The 21,698-nt window shown below is 40.1% G+C and overlaps 2 protein-coding genes across 2 annotated transcripts; both read right to left on the minus strand.

The window, feature by feature from the left end:
• Positions 1 to 3,526: 3,526 nt before the first annotated feature.
• LOC130728781 (putative FBD-associated F-box protein At5g56440) lies at positions 3,527 to 5,077 on the minus strand. Its single transcript, XM_057580353.1, has 3 exons — positions 4,361 to 5,077; positions 4,091 to 4,258; positions 3,527 to 4,008 (listed from the first exon to the last, which is right to left on the minus strand). The coding sequence occupies exons 1-3, from the start codon at positions 5,075 to 5,077 to the stop codon at positions 3,703 to 3,705; spliced, it is 1,191 nt and encodes a 396-aa protein (XP_057436336.1). The 3' UTR covers positions 3,527 to 3,702.
• Positions 5,078 to 12,008: 6,931 nt separating this feature from the next.
• On the minus strand, positions 12,009 to 15,202 carry LOC130733934 (probable FBD-associated F-box protein At1g32375). Its single transcript, XM_057586222.1, has 3 exons — positions 12,774 to 15,202; positions 12,508 to 12,675; positions 12,009 to 12,423 (listed from the first exon to the last, which is right to left on the minus strand). The coding sequence occupies exons 1-3, from the start codon at positions 13,506 to 13,508 to the stop codon at positions 12,130 to 12,132; spliced, it is 1,197 nt and encodes a 398-aa protein (XP_057442205.1). The 5' UTR covers positions 13,509 to 15,202; the 3' UTR covers positions 12,009 to 12,129.
• Positions 15,203 to 21,698: the final 6,496 nt, after the last annotated feature.

Here is a 21,698-nt window from a genome sequence, read left to right on the forward strand (position 1 = left end):
AACTCAACATACCAAAAGAAAAATCCAACGTAGAAGAAGAGGAAGGCAGAAGCAGAAGAACTCGACAAACTAGAAGCAGAGGAACTCTCAGAACCAGAAACATGGAGCCGTCAATAGAAGAAAGCAAAAGAAAAATGATGATGGCTCAGGCCGTTTCTAGTTCTGAAAAGCAAAACCCTAAGTCCCTAACCTTGTAACACTCAAAACGACGTCGTTTGGGTTAAAAGCAGAGGAATTTTTTTCTTGTTCTAAACTCGCTGAACTCGTTTTGAACTCGCGATTTTACCTGATTTTAACGAGTTCACCTCGAGTTCACCCTATTTTACCCTAAAACGAGTTTACCCCCGTTTTAACTCGATTCCACCACCTGAACATGTAAATCGTACGATTTTATGATTTAAAACTCGATTTTACTTCAACCCAATACAAGATAAAAAGAAAAAATTACATCTAGACAATGAAAATTACAAGTATCTAAAAAGACCCCACAACTTTGGAAGAGAGACACTAGAAAATATGCTTCATTAAAACCTTATTATGAAAAATCTCATTGGGATAAAAACCTAGTAAGGAAAAACCCCAAATTATATAGTCAACCGCCACAATTTGATAAGCAAAAATACGATGAAAGTTAATGTGCTTTGTAAATGAATAAAAACTCATCTTAATTTAATAACTTGTGACATTATTACACTTATCCTAATGAGAATTACTATATATCACAACATATTATTTGAAATGAATACCTTAAAATATATAAAAAAAAAATAGACGTGCATGCCTATCACGTGACACATATCTGTTAACCCAAAAAGACAATTTAAATGTTAGTCTAATACATTTTCTATTTAGAGAAAATATTTACACAATATATTCAAATATTTGTAAGAAATGGCTTTCCTTTCATTAACGTATCACTGAACATTATCTATAGGGAATCTATCTGATGCGCAACATAGTAGTTATAACACTAGCTAACCAATTGTAGTTATTAACAACTTTAATAACTCACGTAACATAATCATATTAACATGCACGAGCTTATGAGGAAACTAAAAGATAGATGCTTGCAGGTAAAATAATGAGTTAAATTTCTATGGACCCACCGTCAACCAATCAGATTTTAAGGATGTGAAAAATCTCTCTTTTTATTTAATTTTATTAATTGACGTGACACATCCTTAAAATCTGATTGGTTGACGGTGTAAGAAAACTTTACATTATCGGTGGATCATCCTTTTTGTTTAAAATAATAGTCAATTTCAATATGTTTCAGCCTTGTAAACCAGATTTGAGACGAGATGATATAGCAAACATGTTGTCACATGTTATACAATAAAGAATGATTAAATGTGTACCACGAAAAAGTGAATACAACTAAAAATACTCTAGAGTAACAGTCATCGATAACGGAGAAACAATCAAAGGTAAAAATATCATGGGTTGAGATACCCTAGTATCTCACTAATACAATTTTGCTTACCCAAAAAGAATAGTAAAAATATCTTTCAAGTGATCGAATACCCCATTACGTACCCAACAATACCCATCATAGTGAATGTTGTCACATATTATAGAACAAAGATTAAATATTATTTAAATATGTACCATGAAGATACCTTGATCATCACAAAAAAAACATGGCATATAACTAGAAATATCATCTTTTATGATCAAATCACATCTATCACCTATATGTTCTCTATCTATCTCTCTCTAGTAATCTAAGCCATTAATCAAGTTATAGAATGTATTGCAATCTGTATCTTCGCTAGAATATTATTCTCAATCCATAAAAGCTCACATAAACAATTTGCTATGGACCTATAATCGATTATTTTCAGTAGACGTAGATGCAATGATCTAGCCATGAAACAAGGAAAACAATTGCTCCTGTACTAACAAATACTGCAAGAAGGGTTGTCTTCTTATCTATTACAATCTCAATGTTAAGCTTATGATGAAACGCTAATTGCATGCAACTAGTTGGGAAACATTGCAATGGGCTGTTCAGAAAGCCCCGTCACAAACCGAAACCGGCCAAACCGAGACTTTTATGGTTAAAACGGGCGGTCTGGGTTGAGATTCGGGTGTTGCAAGTGATAAAAAACGGGTTTTTGTGGTTTTGGTGCGTCGGTCTTGGTTTGGATTCAAGCCTGACCGAAAGAAAAAAAAAAAGAAAATCTGATGCTAGGCTCAGTCCATGAAGTAAAATAAAAAAAACCTAGCCTGTTAACTCCCATCACTCATTCAGCCCAACTTCGATCTCTTAAAAAACCTTTAACCTCATCTTTAATTTTAACCCTAGCCATCACACAATCTTCACCTTCTATAGCCAACGTGTTTCTTTCTTTTTCTTCTCCCATTCCACTACACTTCAAACTTCAAACCCTAGCCGCCACCCACAACAAAAAGTCAGAAGCCCTCTTCCCACCATGACCACCCATCCCATCCTCTTCCCTTCTTCATTTTGCTGCAACCACCTCTTCATGAAGGTCTCTTCCCTTCAATTTTCTTCAACGTTGACACGATCTACACCGCCCACCATCAACGTTGTCCTCTCTCTCTCTCTCTCTCTCTCTCTCTCTCTCTCTCTCTCTCTCTCTTCCACCTTTCGCATATCTGAGTGTGGAGGCATGCAAGAAAGATGGTCTGTCGAGATTTGAGATGGATCTGTTGCTTTTGGAATATGTTGTAATTTGATTTGTATGGATCTAATGTTTAACTTCTTCTTTCTTAGCATTTTTGTTCGAAACTTGTACATATTTAATTTGTTATGATTTGGTTGGATCTGTATCTTTCATTTCCTGTTTCCTTTTTTTTTCGATAATTTCTTGGATATATTAACCGTCCGAACCCGCTAGAACCGCCACCTGCCAGAACCGAACCTGAAAAACCCGTGGTTAGTGAGCGGACAGTGGCTGGTCTGGTTGTCTAGTGTTTTTCAACAGACCAACCTGACGATTTTGGCCTAAAATCGTCCGGTGGACAACCCTACTTTGCATTAAGGTCCCATATATATCTTGCATATGCTCCTTAGATGAAAACAGTATATACGTGACGATTTTAGTTACGGTATCATATCAGTGTTTAGCAAATCAATAACCACAAGAGGGGGTTTGTTTTTGGATACGCAATAATATATATAGAACAAGGCACAAGGGGTGCCACCCGAGGTACAATTAAGCAACAGAACAAAACAGATTGGAGACAAAATAGGAAAATAAGTTACAGTGGACAGCAAGGAAAATAGAAAGCAAGGGGCAAGGAGCAGCGCACTAGCATTAACGCTCAGCCTATATATAAAGTAAGGTTGTCACATTCGAGAATTTACTTAAATTCGTCCAGTGCTTGTAAAGTTGACTAGCAAACCTCATGCCAAAATAACATTGAGAAAACCTCAACAATGAAGCAAATATCAATAAAATTTAACATATACTTAAATAGTCAAATCATACATTGACAAACATATAAGAACAAGTTAAAATCATACACAAAATGACTAAATATAAGTTCATAGAAAAAAAGTAACACATATTCATAAGGTTCATAAGGTAAAAGACTGAAAACTTCAAATAGGAGCAAATATTTAATCCTCCATAATTTGTATAAGGAGAAAAATTCCATGTCCTTCATACCATCAAATCCTGAAGTTGCATTCATAGGTAGAAGATATTATTGGAAACAACAAATATTTAGGGACTAATTGCATTCAATTCTACATGTTGGAGAGATCCTTGAGCACCTGGATAAATGTTTAAAAAGTCGGTCCTTCTCAGATTCATCAGAGAGAGGGTTGTGAAATGTCAGCACTTGTAAAACCCTTGCATTCTGTAGTATATATTCTGCAAAATCAAAATCATAAGCATACATGTCTTCAATTTGATAGTTTCCAATAACAATTTGATAGGTTTTAATAAAGCATGTTGTAAGATGTAATGAAACACATTCTGGAACAGCTTCTTTTGTATGTGCCCATTTTTCTTGGTGATTTTGCCCGTACCAAAGCTGTTAAACATAGAGAAAGTCAAGATTTATGAAAAGATAAGCACAAACAAAAATGATCCATTATTTAACACCAGAAATTAACCTTTTCAATGGCAAGAGATTGAAGCTTGGGACAGTAAGGGAGCACTTCCATTACACCAACCCAACCCGGGAAGCGAACATAGGTTAGCTGAAGGTTGATTAAGTTTCGAAACACGGGCATTTTTCTGAAGCAGGAATTGATGTATTTGGCTTCCTCCCCACGCTCCATCTGCAAAATTTTAGCAAGAATATAGATCTCAAAATGAAATTGAACGAATATAAGAAGTAATTGAGTAAGAACTTATCATCTTGATCATGATTTTCATACAGCCTTAATGTGCAGAAACTCTACATTAGGAATTGCATTGAAAGGCACTTCAAATACGTTGATATGTGCTTTCACAACCTTGGGCAAGGTTTTAAACCCTTCTGTAGTGTAGCCAACTTCAAAATTGGGAGGTAATACAGTTAAATCCTCAACAATGGGACACCCATTAAGAATTTTCTTTACATCGTCCCTTTGACGAAACAAAATGTGAATCAAATGAAGGGTTGTGAGTGAGGGAAGATCAATAGAACCAACACCATGATCCATGACTATATCAATCAGCTTCAGAACCACGAGCGTTTGGGAGGTAAAAACGCTGGGCCGCAAGTGCAAGTAAGAAGTCCACGTGGATAGCTGGAGATTCTTAATGCGACGCCGTTTCGCGGCTTCGATCCACTCGTCCGTGTTGAACCGGCTTCGATCTTTGCAGAGCTTGGAGTGACAGACGATGGAGAGTGTCTCGATTGGATGGTGGTGGACGCGCGGGGAAAGAAGAACCTTGTCGACAAAGCGGCGGAAGCGGATGTAGGCCTCTTCATCTTCTTCGGCTTTGTCGTCGAAGTGGAGCACGGGGAGGGAGTTGCAGATTAAGTTCCACCGCTTGGAGAGGACACTGGTGGTGAATGCCAATTTGGTTGGCAGAAATGAGAGGATGTAGTGGAGGATTTCAACCGGTAAGGAGCTGATCAGATCTTCCATCGGCGGCGTTTTCTTCCGCATTTTGGCTCAGTGGAGATTGGAGTCAGAGAGAGGAGAAGAATAGAAGAAAAGATGATGAAGATGAGAGCGGAGATTAGGGTTAGTCTATGTAACAATTGTATTATATACCAGGTTGATATGGAAAGTGACGTGCAAACCAAATAAAGAGACACGTAAATGTAAGAACAACGATTATTTCTCACAGTTTGTGTATACTTTAAAGACAATGGTGAGTAAATTCTGTCATAAAAGATAGTGTAAGTGAGTGGGACAAAGTACTTAGGTGTGTGGATTGTTATTTTCTCAGTAGTAGTTTATTTTCACACTCATTTAAGGTTTTTTTTTTTTTTGAAACAAAGAAATTTTCATTTATCACACTCGTTTCAAGAACAACCATTGAAACACCATGGCAAGGTGAAAGTTGCCGATTGAGACACAACCTATTGCTGTAAATTTTTATACATATATTTCTGCACTGCCTTACAAGAATAAAAAACAAAAGAAAAAGGAAATTACAATATTGTACAGATAAATTAAATCCTATAGTGAGGTTTAAAGGAATATTAATTTTCCAGAGCTGCCACTGCAGGAGACGAAGAGGCCTTACCGTCCTCATCACCAGAAGCATGAGACTTGATATATGAACGAGCAACATCTAACATCACATCAAGTTCTTTCTTGTCCTCATTTAAGGTTTTTTAATAATGTGAAAAAGAAATTAATTAGCAAAATGAGGTTTAAAAAATTTTTTTGAGTAAATTGGGGTAGTTCTTGACACTTAAGTAGCGCTTGGTCACGGAATGTATTAGAACAAAATTAAATAGAACGGGACAAAACAGAATGGAACAAGACAATGATGTTCTGCGTGTTTTAATTGTTTTGAAATTCCAAGTCATTAGATTAGAACCATAATTTTAATTGCATATATAAGCTTGAATGTTTAATATTAGATTGAGAATAAAAAGTTGAACTCAATTGAATACTATACATACAACTTGTTTGTTATTATTTGCTTATTTCATGAAATAATCACTTTTTTAGATAATCACCGTTTCTTGGAGGTTCTCAGACGTTGAGATCGTTTTATGGTCTCAACCTTGGTTTTTACTGAACCTGCAACACAACAATCAGTTTGGGGAGAGGGACGTTTGGATGAATTTCCTTAGGTGGACTTGGTCTTGAAAGATTGGAAGTTGGAGGTTGCTGCTGTTGTACCTTTTAAACCTCCAAAGGTTGGTTTTGCTATGGGTTTCACGTAGATGCCTGCTCTGTTGGTTCTATTTTCAGCTTGGAGTAGCAGGGGCTCCAAATATGCTCTGTTCAGTTCTGGCTTTTACATCTTCAGGGTGTTTTGATGATTATTCTCCTCCACCCTTTTGCAACTTTTGGTGGCGGCAGATCTGTCGATTGTTTCGGTTCTGTTTGCAAGGTGTTGGTGGGTGGAGCTTTGCCGGAAGATGAGGTGTAGCTGACGCTTACGGATTGGTGTTCGAATCATCGACAGTGGTTATGGGCTGGTGTAGATTGGGGTCTTCTCTAACGGATACGAGTTTTTGGGTTTAGGTGGCTCAGGCTTCGCTTTGCTCGTTGTTCGGTACGCTGGTCCGGCCGAGTCAGAGCGCGCGGGAAGACCTCACGCGTCCAAAATTTTGGGCAGATTTTTCTGTTTTCTCGCTGGTTGATATTCGGTGCTGATTAGCCCCCCCCCCCAATGCTAAGTTGGGCTCTGATTTTATTGGGTTTGTGGTTGTTTCGTCGCTTTTCGGTCCCGGCAGATGCTCCTTCTTATTGGTCATTTATTGCTTGATCCGGGATGGACTCCTTGTTGTTGTAACCTAGGGTTTGTCTTGCAATCTGTGTAGTAAAGGTAGTTCTTCGGTGCTGTAGTTTTATATTTTTATTTTTTGTTGCACCTAAAATATTGGTTTCCAAGGCTTTTGCCCTATGAACCATCGGGTAGCAGTTTAGCTTGTCCTAAATTTCTTTTTTAAGGCTTTCCTAGGGTGTATTGGGGTGTTTGTGCTCACTTTATTGGGTATTATTTGTACTATCGACCGCTTTTTAATAAAGATTTCTGCTTTCTAAAAAAAAATATTATTTAAGTTGTTTGAGTATGCTTGTGGACATTTCAAAAAAAAAAGGTATGCTTGTGGAAAAACTAGGAATCAAATTATTTCTTTAAGCTATTTAGAGTTTGTTTGTTTTAGATTAAAAATAATGAATTATAACTTTTTATTAAAAAAAATTAATTGTTAGACAATTTGAGAAAGCATAAGCTGGTTCGTGTTTGGCTAGTCTAATTAAAATTACTTTTTTTATCCCATCTCATCTATCATAATAAATTTTCATGGTAAGTTAAAGTATCTTTTCTCTTTTGCGAAAGTGTCTGGTTTGCTGGTTTTTATATCAGTTTGGGGCGAGCTATTTGCTTTACTTGGGGTGCTTTCAGCTTTTAATTTCATAGGAGCATTAGAGTTTGTTGTACTCTTTTTCCTTCACTAGGTTTTTTCCAATGGATTTTTCTTAGTAAAGTTTAAATGAGGCACAATCTCTAGTGTTGATTTGGGTGGATTGGTTTCGTATGACTGCCCTGTTTTTAATTGAGATGTATTCATGTACTCTATTCAGTCAATAATATATATATATATATATATATATATATATATATATATATTAAGCTTGTCTTTTATCAGGACTTATATATATTTGTCTTTAAAAAAAAGTTAAAGTATATTTTTCAAACAATCTACTTTCAGCTTTTTTTTTAATTGAAACAAACATAAAAATGATTTTTTATATTAAAAAGTGATTTTTCTTAAAAAAATATGTTGAATCAAATGCATTCTAATTGGCTGCTTTGTCATTGCTTAAAAAAGTGATTTTATTTTCGAAAAAAATAATTGATTTTATTTTAAGTGATTTTTGGAAAAGGAAAAGTTCATTTATCTTTGCCTACAAATATAATAAGTATTTTTCACTTTAAGAAGTGATTTTAAACTGATCAGATACAAAAGATTTCAAATATAAATTAGCGGTATTTTTTACCGTATAAAAGTTTAAGTGAATGTTTCGTTCCGTTCCACCCTTTTATATGGAAGCAAATGACCTGTTCCTAGACTCGTATGTCTTGTTCCGTTCCATGTTAAAAATATGACAAACTCAAAATGGAACCCTCTTCCGGCACGATGGCAACCCCCTTGTTCCACCTTTCCCCTTTTGTCTTCATATCTACTATAGTGAGTCTATTGCCTCTTTTCAGATCTGTTTCCCGGGTTCCCTTTCTCTCCTATTCGCTATTCTTCGATCCTTTCCTAGTCATCCCCGATTGGTTAGATCAATGGTCGACTGACAGGTTGTTGGCTCAGAGCGGAGGTGGTTGCGGTGGTGCTCTCGGTCGCTCATGGAAGGTTGGTGCAGGGTCCTTCGTCGCCTTTTTTGAGGGTTTTTGCGTCGAGACCGTGTTTGTGTGTCTTAGAAACCTTGAGCATTGATGGAAGCTTGGTTATCTTGGATGGAAGTGCCTTCCAATTAACAAGAGTTGTACACCCATCTGATCAGATTTCATAACAGCACGAGAGAAAATGTTCTGCCAGAGGTGATGAAGGTAGTGCATTATGTGGAAGCAGTGCTAATGTTATTGTTCAAAGAAAAGGAAGCATAGAGTGAAAAGATCATTTAAGGTGCCTGATGTCAGCAACCGAATTGCAGTGATGGGACGTTGCTAAGATCGTGGATATGTTTTGAGTGTGCTGCTTGTGGTCATCGTTAGCGGATCTGAGATGGCGGTGCACAATTTGGGGTCGGTGGCAACGGATCTAGTTTTTTGGGTTATAGGTGGTTGTAGGTTCGCTCTGTTTTCGTTGTCCGGTATGTTGGTCTGGCCGAAGCAGTAGCTCGCCCGACCTTTTGGCAAGATGTTATGCTCTCGCTTTCTGGTTGATGTCCTATTCTGTTTTGCATCCCCTTCAATGACAAGATGGACTCTGTTTTTGTTGGGTTAGTGGCTTTCCTTTGCCACATTGGGCCCCGACAGATGCTCCTTTTCTTTGACCGTTATTGTGCTTGATCCAGGTTTGAATCCTTATCGTTGTGTGCTTAGGTTTTCCTGCAATTTATGCATGTTTATTTGGTGCTAGATTTTTTAAGTTTTATATTTGGATGCACCAAAGATATTGGATTTCAAGGTCCTCCTATGTGCTATGGAAGGGGGTTATACTCACTTTGTTGAGTAATGTCTGGACTTTCAATCATTTCATCAAATAAAATTTTTACTTTAAAATAACTAATGTAAAAGAAGATAGATGTCCATTAAAGACAATTTAAATGTGACATGTATACTTCTTGATCCATGAAGACAATTTAAATGTCTCTTTAAAAATACTATTTAAATGTTAGTTTTCAACATTTTCGGTAAAGAGAAAATGTTTTTTCCTAGATCAAACAATATATTTTGAGATACTCATATTCAGTGTAAGATAAATTTGCTTTCATTAACGTATAAATAAACATTATCTATAGGAAATCTATCTGATATATATGCCATTGAGTAGTTATATAGCTAACCAATTGTAACTATTAACAACTTTAATAACTTACGTAATATAACCAAATCAACATGCACAAGCTTGATGATGAAGAAACTGAAAGATAGTGCTTGCGGGGTAAAATAATAGTCAATTTCTTGTTAGCCAGATTTGAGGCGAGATCGATACAGTAGACATGTTGAACAATGATTAAATGTGTACAACAAATTAAGCAGTGTACACACACACACACACATATATATATTATAAGTCAATTGCATTTAAAATTACCATAAAGGTGCTAGAAACCGAATAAAAAAAGTAATGACATTCTAAGGAAAAGCATGAATCCAGCAAGAAAATGTATTTATCTCTTCTCATCACATCACACCACATATTGATTACATTTATCACTTATCTCTAGCTTTAGCTTCTCTATTCTGTCTCTATCTAGTAGTTACCATGCTTCACTATTTCTATCTCTACCATGTTTCACTATTTCTATCTCTATGAAGTAGTTACCATTGGATTTATAGAGAGTATTGCAATCTGTACCTTGGCTAGAATCTTCTCAATCCATAGAAGCTCATAGATCATAAAAAGACTTGTTTTTTTTTTGTAAGGAGAAAAGTTTGTTAAAATATAGGGAGGCCAGAGAAAAACTTCTCCAGACCAAGTACAAATCACCCCAAAAGCAATGGGGTGGGACAAAGATTCAGCACCAAAACAAAAGAAGGAAACCTCTTGTTACAAGGATAGAGGAAACAAGAGTACTGGTGGTTTTTTGACAGCTCTTCTTCGATGTACACTAAGGCCTTTTCACGGCTGGAATCTTTGGATGCTATTCTTTCTTAGAATTCTTTCCATTCAGATGTAGCATTAAGGCTTTATGGTCTTTTAGCATCTATATAGCTGATGTAGCTATGTTGAGAGCTCTGTTCTTTTATTCTACCTACTAGTTAGTGTGCTGGATTTATTTCTTTCTTGTACATGGTTGGAGTACCCATAGTCCTTCATTTATATATCAATTTTGGCTTACTGAAAAAAAAAAAAACAAGGAAAGAGGAAACAGTTGAGGAGAACAAATAGCAATCAAAAAGGAATTCACCAGCATGACATCAACCCAACAAAAGCCCCACGGCCAGGGTCAGTGGGGGCAAAATACACATACAGACAAAAACTGTAGTGGGGTAAATAATACAAATAACATACATTTTTTGCTATACAAAAAACCAATGGTAACTACTTGTGATGTGCCGGTAAAGTCAACTATAGTAAACTCGACTTACTTAACACACAATCCATCACCAGATATTATTACACATTTACACTCCATTATATTTTGCTTACTGTCTCATAGTACCACTTAGCTTCATCTTCAATAGATGCATAGATAGAATACAATATCCTCTCACTTTTCCTTTAGGTTCATGTTTCTGGTACTTGGTAGAGAACTTAATGTGTTAAACCATGTCGAAGCAATTGCCAAACAGAAATCAGAGGACAAAAGGTTCCATGATAAATCAAGGTTTCAAAATATTTACTTTAATTGCTGTTATCATCTGGTTCCTTTTTCTGCTCAACCATTCACTAGATAAGAGGAAGGCTAATGAGGACAACTCTACAAAAGTATTTGAAAAGCTGAAGGCTAGTCATGAAACCAAAAAACTTGGAAGAAAAGGATTCCAGCCATGGATAAATAAGCCATATGGATTGATGGACGAAACAGAAGAAAGTGAACCCAAGAGGGTAGTGGAACAAAGCATTGGTGGGAATGATGACATTGTTGAACCCTAGGAAGTGGAAGACCAGATTAATGAAGAAGACAAGGAGAAAAAGGAGGAAAATGAAGACATTGAATAAAATATGAGATTATTAGAAGATGAACGCAATAATGAAGGTGAGTATGAGAAGAATTACAAAGAGACTGGTGCATCCAGGGTTGTGAGAAGGGTGCACTAAGTTTAGGTTCAGAATTTGAAATTGGAGGTCTGAGGAAAATAAAAGAGGTAGTGGCAGAAAATTCAGAAAAGATTGTAACAGAAAAGCTGCAGAAGAAAACCACAAAAGGAAGCAAAGTAATTGTGAATGTTCACAGCACTGATTCTAGTCCTAAAGGGGTAGAGTGGGTGACAATTGAACATGGTTCTTTTCCAAATTTTTCAAATAAGGAATAGATGACATGCTTGATTTTGCTAATTAAAAAAAAAACTAGTAAACTCAACTCTAAAGTTGTAAGAGTTTACATCTTACAAAAATAACATTTTAAAAACCTCAACAATGAAGCAAACATCAATAAAATTTAACATATACTAAAATAGTCAAATCATACATTGACTAACATATAAGAACAAGTTAAAATCAAATATAAAATGACTAAATATAAGTTCATAGGAAAAAAGTTAAACATATTCATGAGGTTCATAAGGTAAAAGACTGAAAACTTCAAATAGGAGTCCTTCATAATTTGTAAAAGGAGACAAATAACCATGTCCATCAAACCATCAGTTGCATTCATAGGTAGAAGATATTATTAGAAGCAACAGACAATTAAGGAACGAATATGCATTCAATTTTACATGCTGGAGAGATCCTCGAACACCTGGATAAACGTTTGAAAAATCGGTCCTTCTCAGATTCATCCGAGTGACGGTTAATGTGAAGGGTCAGCACTTGTAAAACCCTTGCATTTTGTAGGATATATGCTGTAAAATCAAAATCATCATACATGCCTTTAATTTGATAGTTTCCAATAGAGCATGTTGTAAGATGTAATGAAACACATTCTGGAACAAGTTCTTTTGTATGTGCCCATTTCTCTTGGTAATTATGCCAGTACACAAGCTGTTAAACATAGACAAAATCAAGATTTATGAAAAGATCAGCACAAACAAAAATGATCCATAAATTAACCGCCTGATACCGTACCTTTTCAATGTCAAGAGTTTGAAGCTTGGGACAATAAGGGAGCACTTCCATTACACCAACCCAGCCAGGGAAGCAAACAAAGGATAGCTTAAGGTTGATTAAGTTTCGAAACACGGGCTTTTCTCTGTAGTAGGATTCGATATATACGTCAGGGCACCTACGCTCCATCTGCAAAATTATACCAAGAATATCGATCTCAAAATGAAATTGAATGAATATAAGAAGTAATTAGTAAGAACTTATCATCTTGATCATGATTTTCTTACATCCTCAATTTGTAGAAACTCTACATTAGGAATTGCATTGAAAGGAACATCAAATGCGTTGATATGCGCTTTCACAACCTTGGGCAAGTTGGGCAAGGTTTTAAACCCTCCAGTAACAATGGGACACTCAAAACTGGGAGTTAATACAGTCAAATCCTCAACAATGGGACACCCATTAAGAATTTTCATCACATCGTCCCTTTGATCAAACAAAACATGATTCAAATGAAGGGTTCTGAGTGAGGGAAGATCAACAGAACCAACACCATGATCCATGACTATCCCAGTAAGCTTCAGAACCACAAGGGTTTGGGAGGAAGTGAAAATACCGGGCAACAAGCATAATTGAGAACATACTGTGGACAGCTGGAGATTCTTGACGCTACGCCGTTTCGCGGCTTCAATCCACTCGTCTGTGTTGAACCGGCAACGGTTGCGGCTGAGCTCGGAGTGAGACACGATGGAGAGCGTCTCGATAGGGTGGTGCTGGAAACGCGGGGAGAGGAGAACATTGTCGACGAAGCGGCGGAAGCGGGTGTAGGTCTCTTCGTCTTCTTCGGCTTTGTCGTCGAAATGGAGGGCGGTGAGCGAGTAGCAGATTGAGTTCCATCGCTTGGAGAGGACACTGGTGGTGAATGCGAATTTGGTTGGCAGAAATGAGAGGATGTAGCGGAGGATTTCGTCCGGTAAGGCGCTGAGCAGATCTTCTATCTTCGGCTGATTTTTCTTCCTCATTTTGGAGAAGATGAAGAAGAATATGACTCAGCGGAACTGAGATTGGATGAAGAAGGGTTTTGGAAAATGACGTCTGCAAGCCCTATTAATAGACAATTGAGAGCAAAAGCTGCCATAAAAGTTTGTGTAAGTGAGTGGGACAATGTATTTAGTTGTCTAGATTGTTTATTTTCACACTCATCCCCAATAAAAGAAATATGAATTGAAGAGAAAAAGTACGGGTCTCCATGTACATGTGATATATTTCTCAGCAATGAACCTCCTTCCTAAGTAGCATCTATGCCAATGAGTCAAACATGAGAGAGAAAGAGAGAGGTAGAGAGAGAGGGGAGGGGTGGCAGAGAGGAGGTATGCAAGGGAGAGAACACGGGGCTGGGGGGACAACGTTAACCGACCTAGGGGAGAGGACGGCTGGAAGAGAGTGGAAGGGCGGAGACACAAAAAACAGGGTATAATTTCTTCCTTTTACTTCTCAAATTTCCCAGACAATTATGGGGAAGTTGAAATGTGGAGGTTTTTCCAAGCTTGGGGTAGGATAACTGAGGTTTTCATTCCTAACAAAAGGGATAAGCTTGGCAACAGATTCGACTTCGTTAGATTTTCTGATGTGGAGGATCCATCTTCGCTTGCTTGGGAATTAGACACGTTATACATTGGCAATAAGAAGCTGCATGTTAATATTCCAAGATTCAACAGACAACCGGGAGTATTAAAACACAAGGAGAACTGGAAGCCTTTCTCCTTTCAGAAATCAGAAATGACTCAGGGGCAAGGGCAGACTCTTTTCTCACGTCCAAGAGTTCCACAAGGCTTTAAGGAGGGCTCTTATCGAGATGCCCTGATACAAGGGCTCGAGACTAGGAAAGGGGCTATTTATAGTGACGGGCAAAAGGAGATGAAGGGTGTTCGTTCAGAGACTGAAGCTCCTGCTCCACTGCAGCAAGGTCATGTATGGCAGAGCAAAGGGTTCAAGCTAGAAGGCATCACCCAGAGTTGGCTTGCAAAAAGCAAGGTAGGAAAATTGAGACGCTTAGAGAGCATAAACATTATTCAACAAAACTTCTTGCAACATGGTTGTCTTTCACTCAAAGTGAGATACCTGGGGGATTTACATGTTTTACTGACTGGAGAGGATGATGAAGAAATTCAAGATACTTTAAAGGGATTGAAAGAACTGTTGGACCCTCTCTTTGAGGAACTCTTCCCTTGGAGACTAGGCAGATTTCAGAGCATATAGTGGCCTGGATACGCTGTTTTGGCATTCCCCTGCATCTCTGGATCTGTCAAAGTTTTAGTTTGCTGGTTTCTGAAACTGGAAAGCTACTGAATGTTGATGAGGATACCTCCTCCTTCAATAGGGTGGAATTTGCAAGACTGAGAGTGAGAACTACAAATCTGGAGCCAATCTTCCTTTCCAAACTTGTAAAACTGAACGAAGAATACTTTGCTATTCGTTTGGTTTAAGAAACACAACTAGGCTTTGAGATTTTCAAGGCTTGTACTTCCACCTACGATGAAGAGATTGATTCGTCGCTCTGGTCTCAGGATTTTCTGGAGATGGAATCGTTGTATTCTTTCGAACCAGGCGAGATTGAAGGGGACGACTATGGCGATCGGAGTGGACGGTGGCTACATACGGCAGAGGCTACGGTGAAGATCGTACCTAGGACGTCAACAGCTACAGATTGTCACACTTCCAGGAACATAGGGGTATAGTCTGGGACTTTGTCAAACAAGGAGGCAGAGACAGAGTCAACTATGGATCTGCAGGCAAGGTGTCAGGGTCAGATAGAGACACATCCACATATTTTGAATAAAGTAGGGTTACAGCTATTAGGAGAGGAGTTTATTGACCCAAAACCTCCTTTGGAGCCCACCCTAGCAAACAAAAATAATGAAGTAATTTGTGGGGATATTGTTGGGCCTTTGAGAAGCCCACTCACGGTTCAAGTAGGTGATCTTGAACCCACAACTGACGAGACTATTGGACTTGGGCTAAGTGGTCTTCCCCTTGTCCCCCAATATGAAGAACCGACGCTACACAATGGGGGGAAATTGCCTGCTTCCCAGATTGACACTATTGACCCAGTCTTATCCCCTTCCTTATCAGTTAACAACGACAAAGATTGTGACACCTTTGTACCTTCAACGTTAATTCCCCAACCCAGAGACAAGGCATCAGTAATTAACTCAGTGCTGGAACCACACCCTGCAACCGGAGGCTCTCTACGACCGTCGCCAGGCTTAAATGCGAAGAAGGACTCGTGCTTGATGGCGGAACAGAGAAAGAAGGACAACCATGGTATTCAGCGCTCCTCAACCAGCAGGAAGGAAGTGAGACAGCGTATGTTTTCTTTTTGCAATTCTCTATCTGATTCTAATATTGAGAATTGTAATAGAGTTTTTTGGCTAAATAATACTGGGTTGGAAGCTGCAAATATGTGGGAACTAGGGAAATTGCTTGGTGTTACTCACCCTGGTAATGAAGGTGAAATTCTTAGTAGACTAATTGAACTAGAAAACAAAGATGCTGGTCAAAATACTGGTGAAGCTGATGTTAATGATGCAGAGAGAAACATTGGTGATCAATGAAGGTAATCAACCTTAACTTGAGGGGGATTGGTAACAAAGTAAAAGGCAGGTTAATCAAGAACTTATTAGATCAAGTGAAGGTTGATTTGGTGTGTTTTCAGGAAGTAAAAATTCAGAATTTTAATAATAAACTCATCAAACAACTTTGGGGGGAGGATAACTTTGACTGGGCTTTCTCACCGGCAATCAATAGGAGTGGTGGAATCTTGTGTATTTGGAGAGCTGAAACTTTTAAAGGTCAAGAGAAGATTCACAACACTAGGTTCATTGGCTTGAAAGGCCTTTGGGGTATTGAAGAGATCCTTTGCACTATAACAAACACATATGCACTGTGTGGTTTGGAGGAAAATAGTCAGTTGTGGGAGGATTTACTGCACTGGAAATCCACTAGTAATTGCCTAAATTGGTGCTTGTTGGGGGACTTTAATGCTGTCCGGGCATCGCATGAGAGAAAAGGAGTTGGTGTTACCTCTTCTCAAAACAGAAGGGAGACGAAGGGATTTAATGCTTTCATTGAAGATGCTAATCTAGTTAATATACCTCTGCTGGGGAGGAAATACACGTGGTATAGACCCAATGGCCAATCAATGAGTAGGTTGGATCGTGTTCTTGTGTCACATGAGTGGCTCTCTTCTTGGCCCGATTGTGTGCAACAAGTTCTTGATCGTGATCTTTCCGATCATTGACCTTTGTTGCTTCGCCTTGCTCGTCAGGATTGGGTTGCTCAACCTTTTCGTGTCCTCAATTGTTGGTTCCAAGACCCAAGATTCAAGCCTTTTGTGGAAACTGATTGGCCTTTGATCCAAGCGTCGGGTTGGGGGGTTTTGTGATTAAAGAGAAATTAAAGGGCCTAAAACTGAATTTGAAACAGTGGAATAAGGATGTTTTTGGAAACATAACTACAAAAAGGAAGGGGATTGTGCAGAAGCTCCATGAATTGGATAAGAAATCAGAAGATTCCTCTCTTAATGCTGAAGAATTAGCTAAAAGAAAGGAGCTTGGTGCTGAATTTTGGAGACTTGCAACTTTAAATGAATCTTTACTTTGCCAAAAGGCTCGTACCAGTTGGATCAAGGAAGGTGATGCTAATACTCGTTTCTTTCATGGCATGATCAACTGGCGGAGAAGAGTGAATTCTTTGTTCGGTCTTGACCTACAGAGTAGATGGAGCGAAGACCCACGAGAAATTAGATCAACAGTGAAAGGTTTCTTTGAACAGAAATATAGGGAAGCGAATTGGGACTCCCCTACTTTGGATGGTATTCCTTTCCGACATCTTGCCTCTGCTGACAATAATGCCTTAATTGCTCCGTTTAATATTGAGGAGATTAGAGACACAGTGTGGGATTGTGATGGTGATAAAAGTCCTGGGCCGGATGGTTTCAATTTTAGATTCATTAAATCCTTTTGGCACCTCCTGAAGGATGATCTCCTAAGATTGCTTACGGAATTCCACTCTCATGGGAAATGTCCTAGAGGAACCAACAATTCTTTCATCGCCCTAATCCCAAAGGTGGATTCCGCTCAAGGCCTTCGTGACTTTAGACTTATTTCTCTAGTAGGATGCATGTACAAGGTGGTCTCTAAAATCTTGGCAAAGAGATTGAAGTGTGTTTTGCCAAAACTCGTAGATGAGAGCCAATCCGCGTTTCTTGGAGGCAGGAACATGTTGGATAGCATTTTAATTGCAAATGAGGTGGCCCATGATGCTAAAAGAAAGGGAGTATCAACCTTGGTGTTCAAGGAAGATTACAAAAAGGCTTATGACTCGATCAAGTGGAATTTCCTCTTCTATATGCTTAGGAGGATGAAATTTGATGACAAGTGGATTTGTTGGATACAGGGTTGCTTGAGTTCCTCATCGGTGTCGGTCTTGGTCAATGGTAGCCCTACGAGAGAGTTCAAGATGGAGAAAGGTCTTAGGCAAGGGGACCCGATGGCTTTTTTTCTTTTTCTCATCGTGGCGGAAGGGATAAGTGGAATGGTGAAAAGTGCTATCTCTTGGGGGAGGTTCTCTCCTTACACTTTTGGCAATTCTAGAGCTCTAAATGTATCTCTCCTACAGTTTGCCAACGATACTCTTTTTATTGGGGAGGCGTCCATGCAAAATGTGTTCACTTTGAAATGTATTCTTCGATGCTTTGAATTGATTTCGGGTCTAAAGGTTAATTTTGCCAAGAGTAAATTGGTGGGAATTAAAATGGAGGGTGATTTGGAAAGGAGAATGACAGCTATACTTCACTGCAGAATCTCAAAGCTTCCTTTTATGTACCTAGGCCTTCCAGTTGGAGACAACCCAAGGAGACTTAGGTTTTGGGATCCGATGATTTTGAAGATCAAGAAGCGGCTTTCTAAGTGGAAGCAAAGGAGGTAGGCTATGCCTTATCAAAAGTGTTTTAACTTCACTTCCCCTCTTCTATTTATCCTTTTTCAAGATGCCGAATGAGATCATAAGTAAGTGTGAGAATTTGATGAGATCTTTTTTGCGGGGGGGGGGGGGGGGGGGCTATGAGGGAGAGAAGAAAATAGCTTGGGTGAAATGGAGCTTGGTATGTAGACCAAAAGAAGAAGGAGGGCTAGGAGTGCGAAACTTGGGCTTATTTAATAAAGCACTTTTGGGTAAATGGAGACGAAGGATGCTGAAGGAAAGAGATAGTCTTTGGGTTAGGATCCTAATAGCCAAGTAAAATGATGTAGTTCCCATTAATGCGTCAAGTTGGTGGAAGGATATTCATTCTACATGCTTTGAGAATGACGATGGAGAGTGGATGGAAGAAGGCCTTTGTAGGAAGGTTGGAGAAGGTAATGAGGTAAAACTCTGGCATGATAATTGGCTAGGAGGGGGCAATCTGAAAGAGAAATTCGAGAGGCTTTTTAATTTATCGGTCCAGCAAAATCTCACTATTAGAGAGATGGGAAGATGGTCAAATGGAAGTTGGGATTGGGAGTTTATTTGGTAGAGACCGATCTTGGATAGAGAATTAGGTATGGTGGAAGATTTTTTGAATATAGTTTCTGTTCTTGCAATGAACATTGATGAAAGGTATAGTACCTAGAGAGTGGAGAATTGCGCTAGAGAGAGAATGCTGAATTTCATGTATGATTTCATCAAATGAGCAAAAGTCCCTTACAACTGATAACTACCTCCAATTTATAGAGCTCGGGTACTACCTATTGGGCGAATTGGGCCTCCGAGATCAAGGCCCAATTTAAGGCCAGGGCCCCGCCACGGGGCGGGCTATATGCTGGGCGTTGCCCCTCTAGGGGCTCGCCCAGTCCACTAGTCCACAAGACACCGAGCTCGAAGTATGAGAGCTAAGTGTGTCTTTTAAATGCCTTTACATGTGTCCTATTGTACACTGGGATCTAAGCTGTTAACATGACTTGAGAAAAGTGTGGTAAACTATATCGCCAACATGGCGTGAGCAAAAGGAAACTAACATCTTTAGCCACCCAGTCCACTGACTTGGCGAGCAACCCGAGCCGGCAAGCCCACAAGTCCACAAGTCCACAAGCGGCGAGAGCGATTGCTCCGTGCTGGCGATTAGCTGGAGCAGGTACATGACCGTTCGCCGGCGGGCATCATTCTGGAGCGACTAAACTTTGTTGCTGGCATCACCTGTCAGGCGATGGCGTTTGGTTTCTTCAGTGGCGAGGCCTTTCGCGCTTTCTCTTATTTCAAAACTCTTTCAAATCCCTAACTGCCCCACGTGACTGCCCCACGTGATGTGTCAGTTACATCAATTTCCCTCTTTCTCCGGAACCGTCACTTCACTTTTCATAACCGTCCCATCGTCCCACCTTCCCAAAACCATCATGACTTCTAACCTTCCACACGCGTCCAACACGCGTCACCCTTCCAGACTCCCTCCTTTCCCTATAAAAACCCTTCTTCCCTACAATCATCCCTTTCCGAAACCCCTCTTCACCTCCCTAATCGCTTACCAGACTCCTTCTGCCAACTTCCGTTCCGGAGCCATCGCTTATCACCTCTTCCGCTACCCACTCTTCACATCTTACTCCGGTGAGTCCCACTGTCCTTATCTCTGCACCATTCACATACTCATCTTTTCCTTTCTTTCACTTTGCTGCCTTCTAAAAATGGCTTCAAACCCTACCTCCCCTAATCACTCCTCATCCTCTTCCGGAAGCGACCCCGACGCCACCGCTGCCGGCGGCCTCCGTTTAGAGGTCCCGGAGATCCCTCCTTACCGACTAAAAACCTACGCCACTCTGCCCCTTCCAGTCCAAATAGCCCCCACTCACGAGGCTATAGACCAACCTTCTATTTTCCAGGATAGCGATCTCATCGTGCAGTTCGTAAACTCCTTGGGTGGTTTGTCTAATGACGATGAGTTTAACGCCAAACTCAGGATCTGGATTTGCAGTCCTGGGGATCGCCCCTGGCTTCATAAGCCAGACGGCGACGTAAAGAGATCCCATTTTTTCTTTGCATATGAATACATGTTTAGCGAGCTTGGAATCAGGCTTCCCTTCTCGTCTTTTGTTCAAACCGTCCTCCGCGACATCAACGCGGCTCCCTGCCAACTCCACCCCAACGCCTGGGCCTTCATTCGGTGCTTTGAAATCTTAAGCGCCGCTGTTGGCATCGCCCCATCCCCCACCAGTTTCTTCTACCTCTACGACGTCGACCCCAAGTCCATCAAAAACAAAGGATGGATTTCCTTGAAGGCCCGGGCCGGCCGGAAGTGCTTGCATCCCCACAAAAGTAATGCGAAGTCTTCCTTTGCGCGGAAGTACTTCCGTGTAGCGGTTCATCCCGCCTACCCAGAGGCCTTCACCCTTAGAGACGGGACCGCCCTTTTCCCCCTTTACTGGACGGAGAAGCCTAATGGGATTACTGATCCTTCCGAGGAATCCTTGTCCGCTAACGACAAAGCTTTTCTGCATCTCCTTGCCCCACTCCCCATCCTTGACTGCTCAACAGTCCTTGAGGGCGCTGGCTCCTCAAGGACTCCCAAATACCTAGGTCGTCCATGGCTTACTTCTATTATCGACATCTTCTTTCTCGCCTCTTATGTTGTTACTGATATTTTTCTTTGTTGCAGAAGACATGAACTTTACAAACGCCGAGCTCCTGAAGGCTCGTGAGAGGAGAATGGCCCGCTTTTCCCCAAAGTTCAACACTGAGGGCGACGTGAAAAAGCGGGGCGGTGCCGAGAACCAAGGTGAGGGCGCCAACGCTCCCAAAAGGAGAAAATTGGTCAAAGCCTCCTCCGTCGCCGGCACCTCCAACCCTGGCGCTCAACCCACCACCGCCGCTGCGTCTAAAGGTAAAAGTGTTGCTAAAGCCTCCGCCGCCGCAGCTACCGAGACAACCACTGTCCCGGCCCCCAAATCTGCTACCGCGGACGTGGCCTCTACAGCCGCCACCAAGTCCACTATTGTAGGTGCCACAGCTGCCTCCACCGATGCCACTACTACCTCTGCTGGTGCCACAACTACCTCTGCTGATCCGTCACCAACCGCTGATTCGACCGCCAACATCTCCCAACCTTCAGCTGCTGAGAAATCTGTCACCGTCAATGCCACAACAGCCGCCACGTCTTCTGATGCTCTTGCCGGGGAGAAAAGGAA

The sequence above is a fragment of the Lotus japonicus genome, chromosome 1 (genome assembly GCF_012489685.1).
Source record: "Lotus japonicus ecotype B-129 chromosome 1, LjGifu_v1.2".
Lineage (NCBI taxonomy): Eukaryota > Viridiplantae > Streptophyta > Magnoliopsida > Fabales > Fabaceae > Lotus > Lotus japonicus.

Bases quoted from the DNA above. Each gene is read 5' to 3' on its own strand.
- LOC130728781 (XM_057580353.1), bottom strand. From the start codon at position 5,077: ATGCGGAAGAAAACGCCGCCGATGGAAGATCTGATCAGCTCCTTACCG. The intron at 4,259-4,360 runs GCTGTATGAAAA...AAAATTTTGCAG, and splicing joins TAGAGTTTCTGCACATTAAG to ATGGAGCGTGGGGAGGAAGC. The intron at 4,009-4,090 runs GTTAATTTCTGG...TATGTTTAACAG, and splicing joins AATCTCTTGCCATTGAAAAG to CTTTGGTACGGGCAAAATCA.
- LOC130733934 (XM_057586222.1), bottom strand. From the start codon at position 13,508: ATGAGGAAGAAAAATCAGCCGAAGATAGAAGATCTGCTCAGCGCCTTA. The intron at 12,676-12,773 runs GTAAGAAAATCA...ATAATTTTGCAG, and splicing joins AGTTTCTACAAATTGAGGAT to ATGGAGCGTAGGTGCCCTGA. The intron at 12,424-12,507 runs GTACGGTATCAG...TATGTTTAACAG, and splicing joins AAACTCTTGACATTGAAAAG to CTTGTGTACTGGCATAATTA.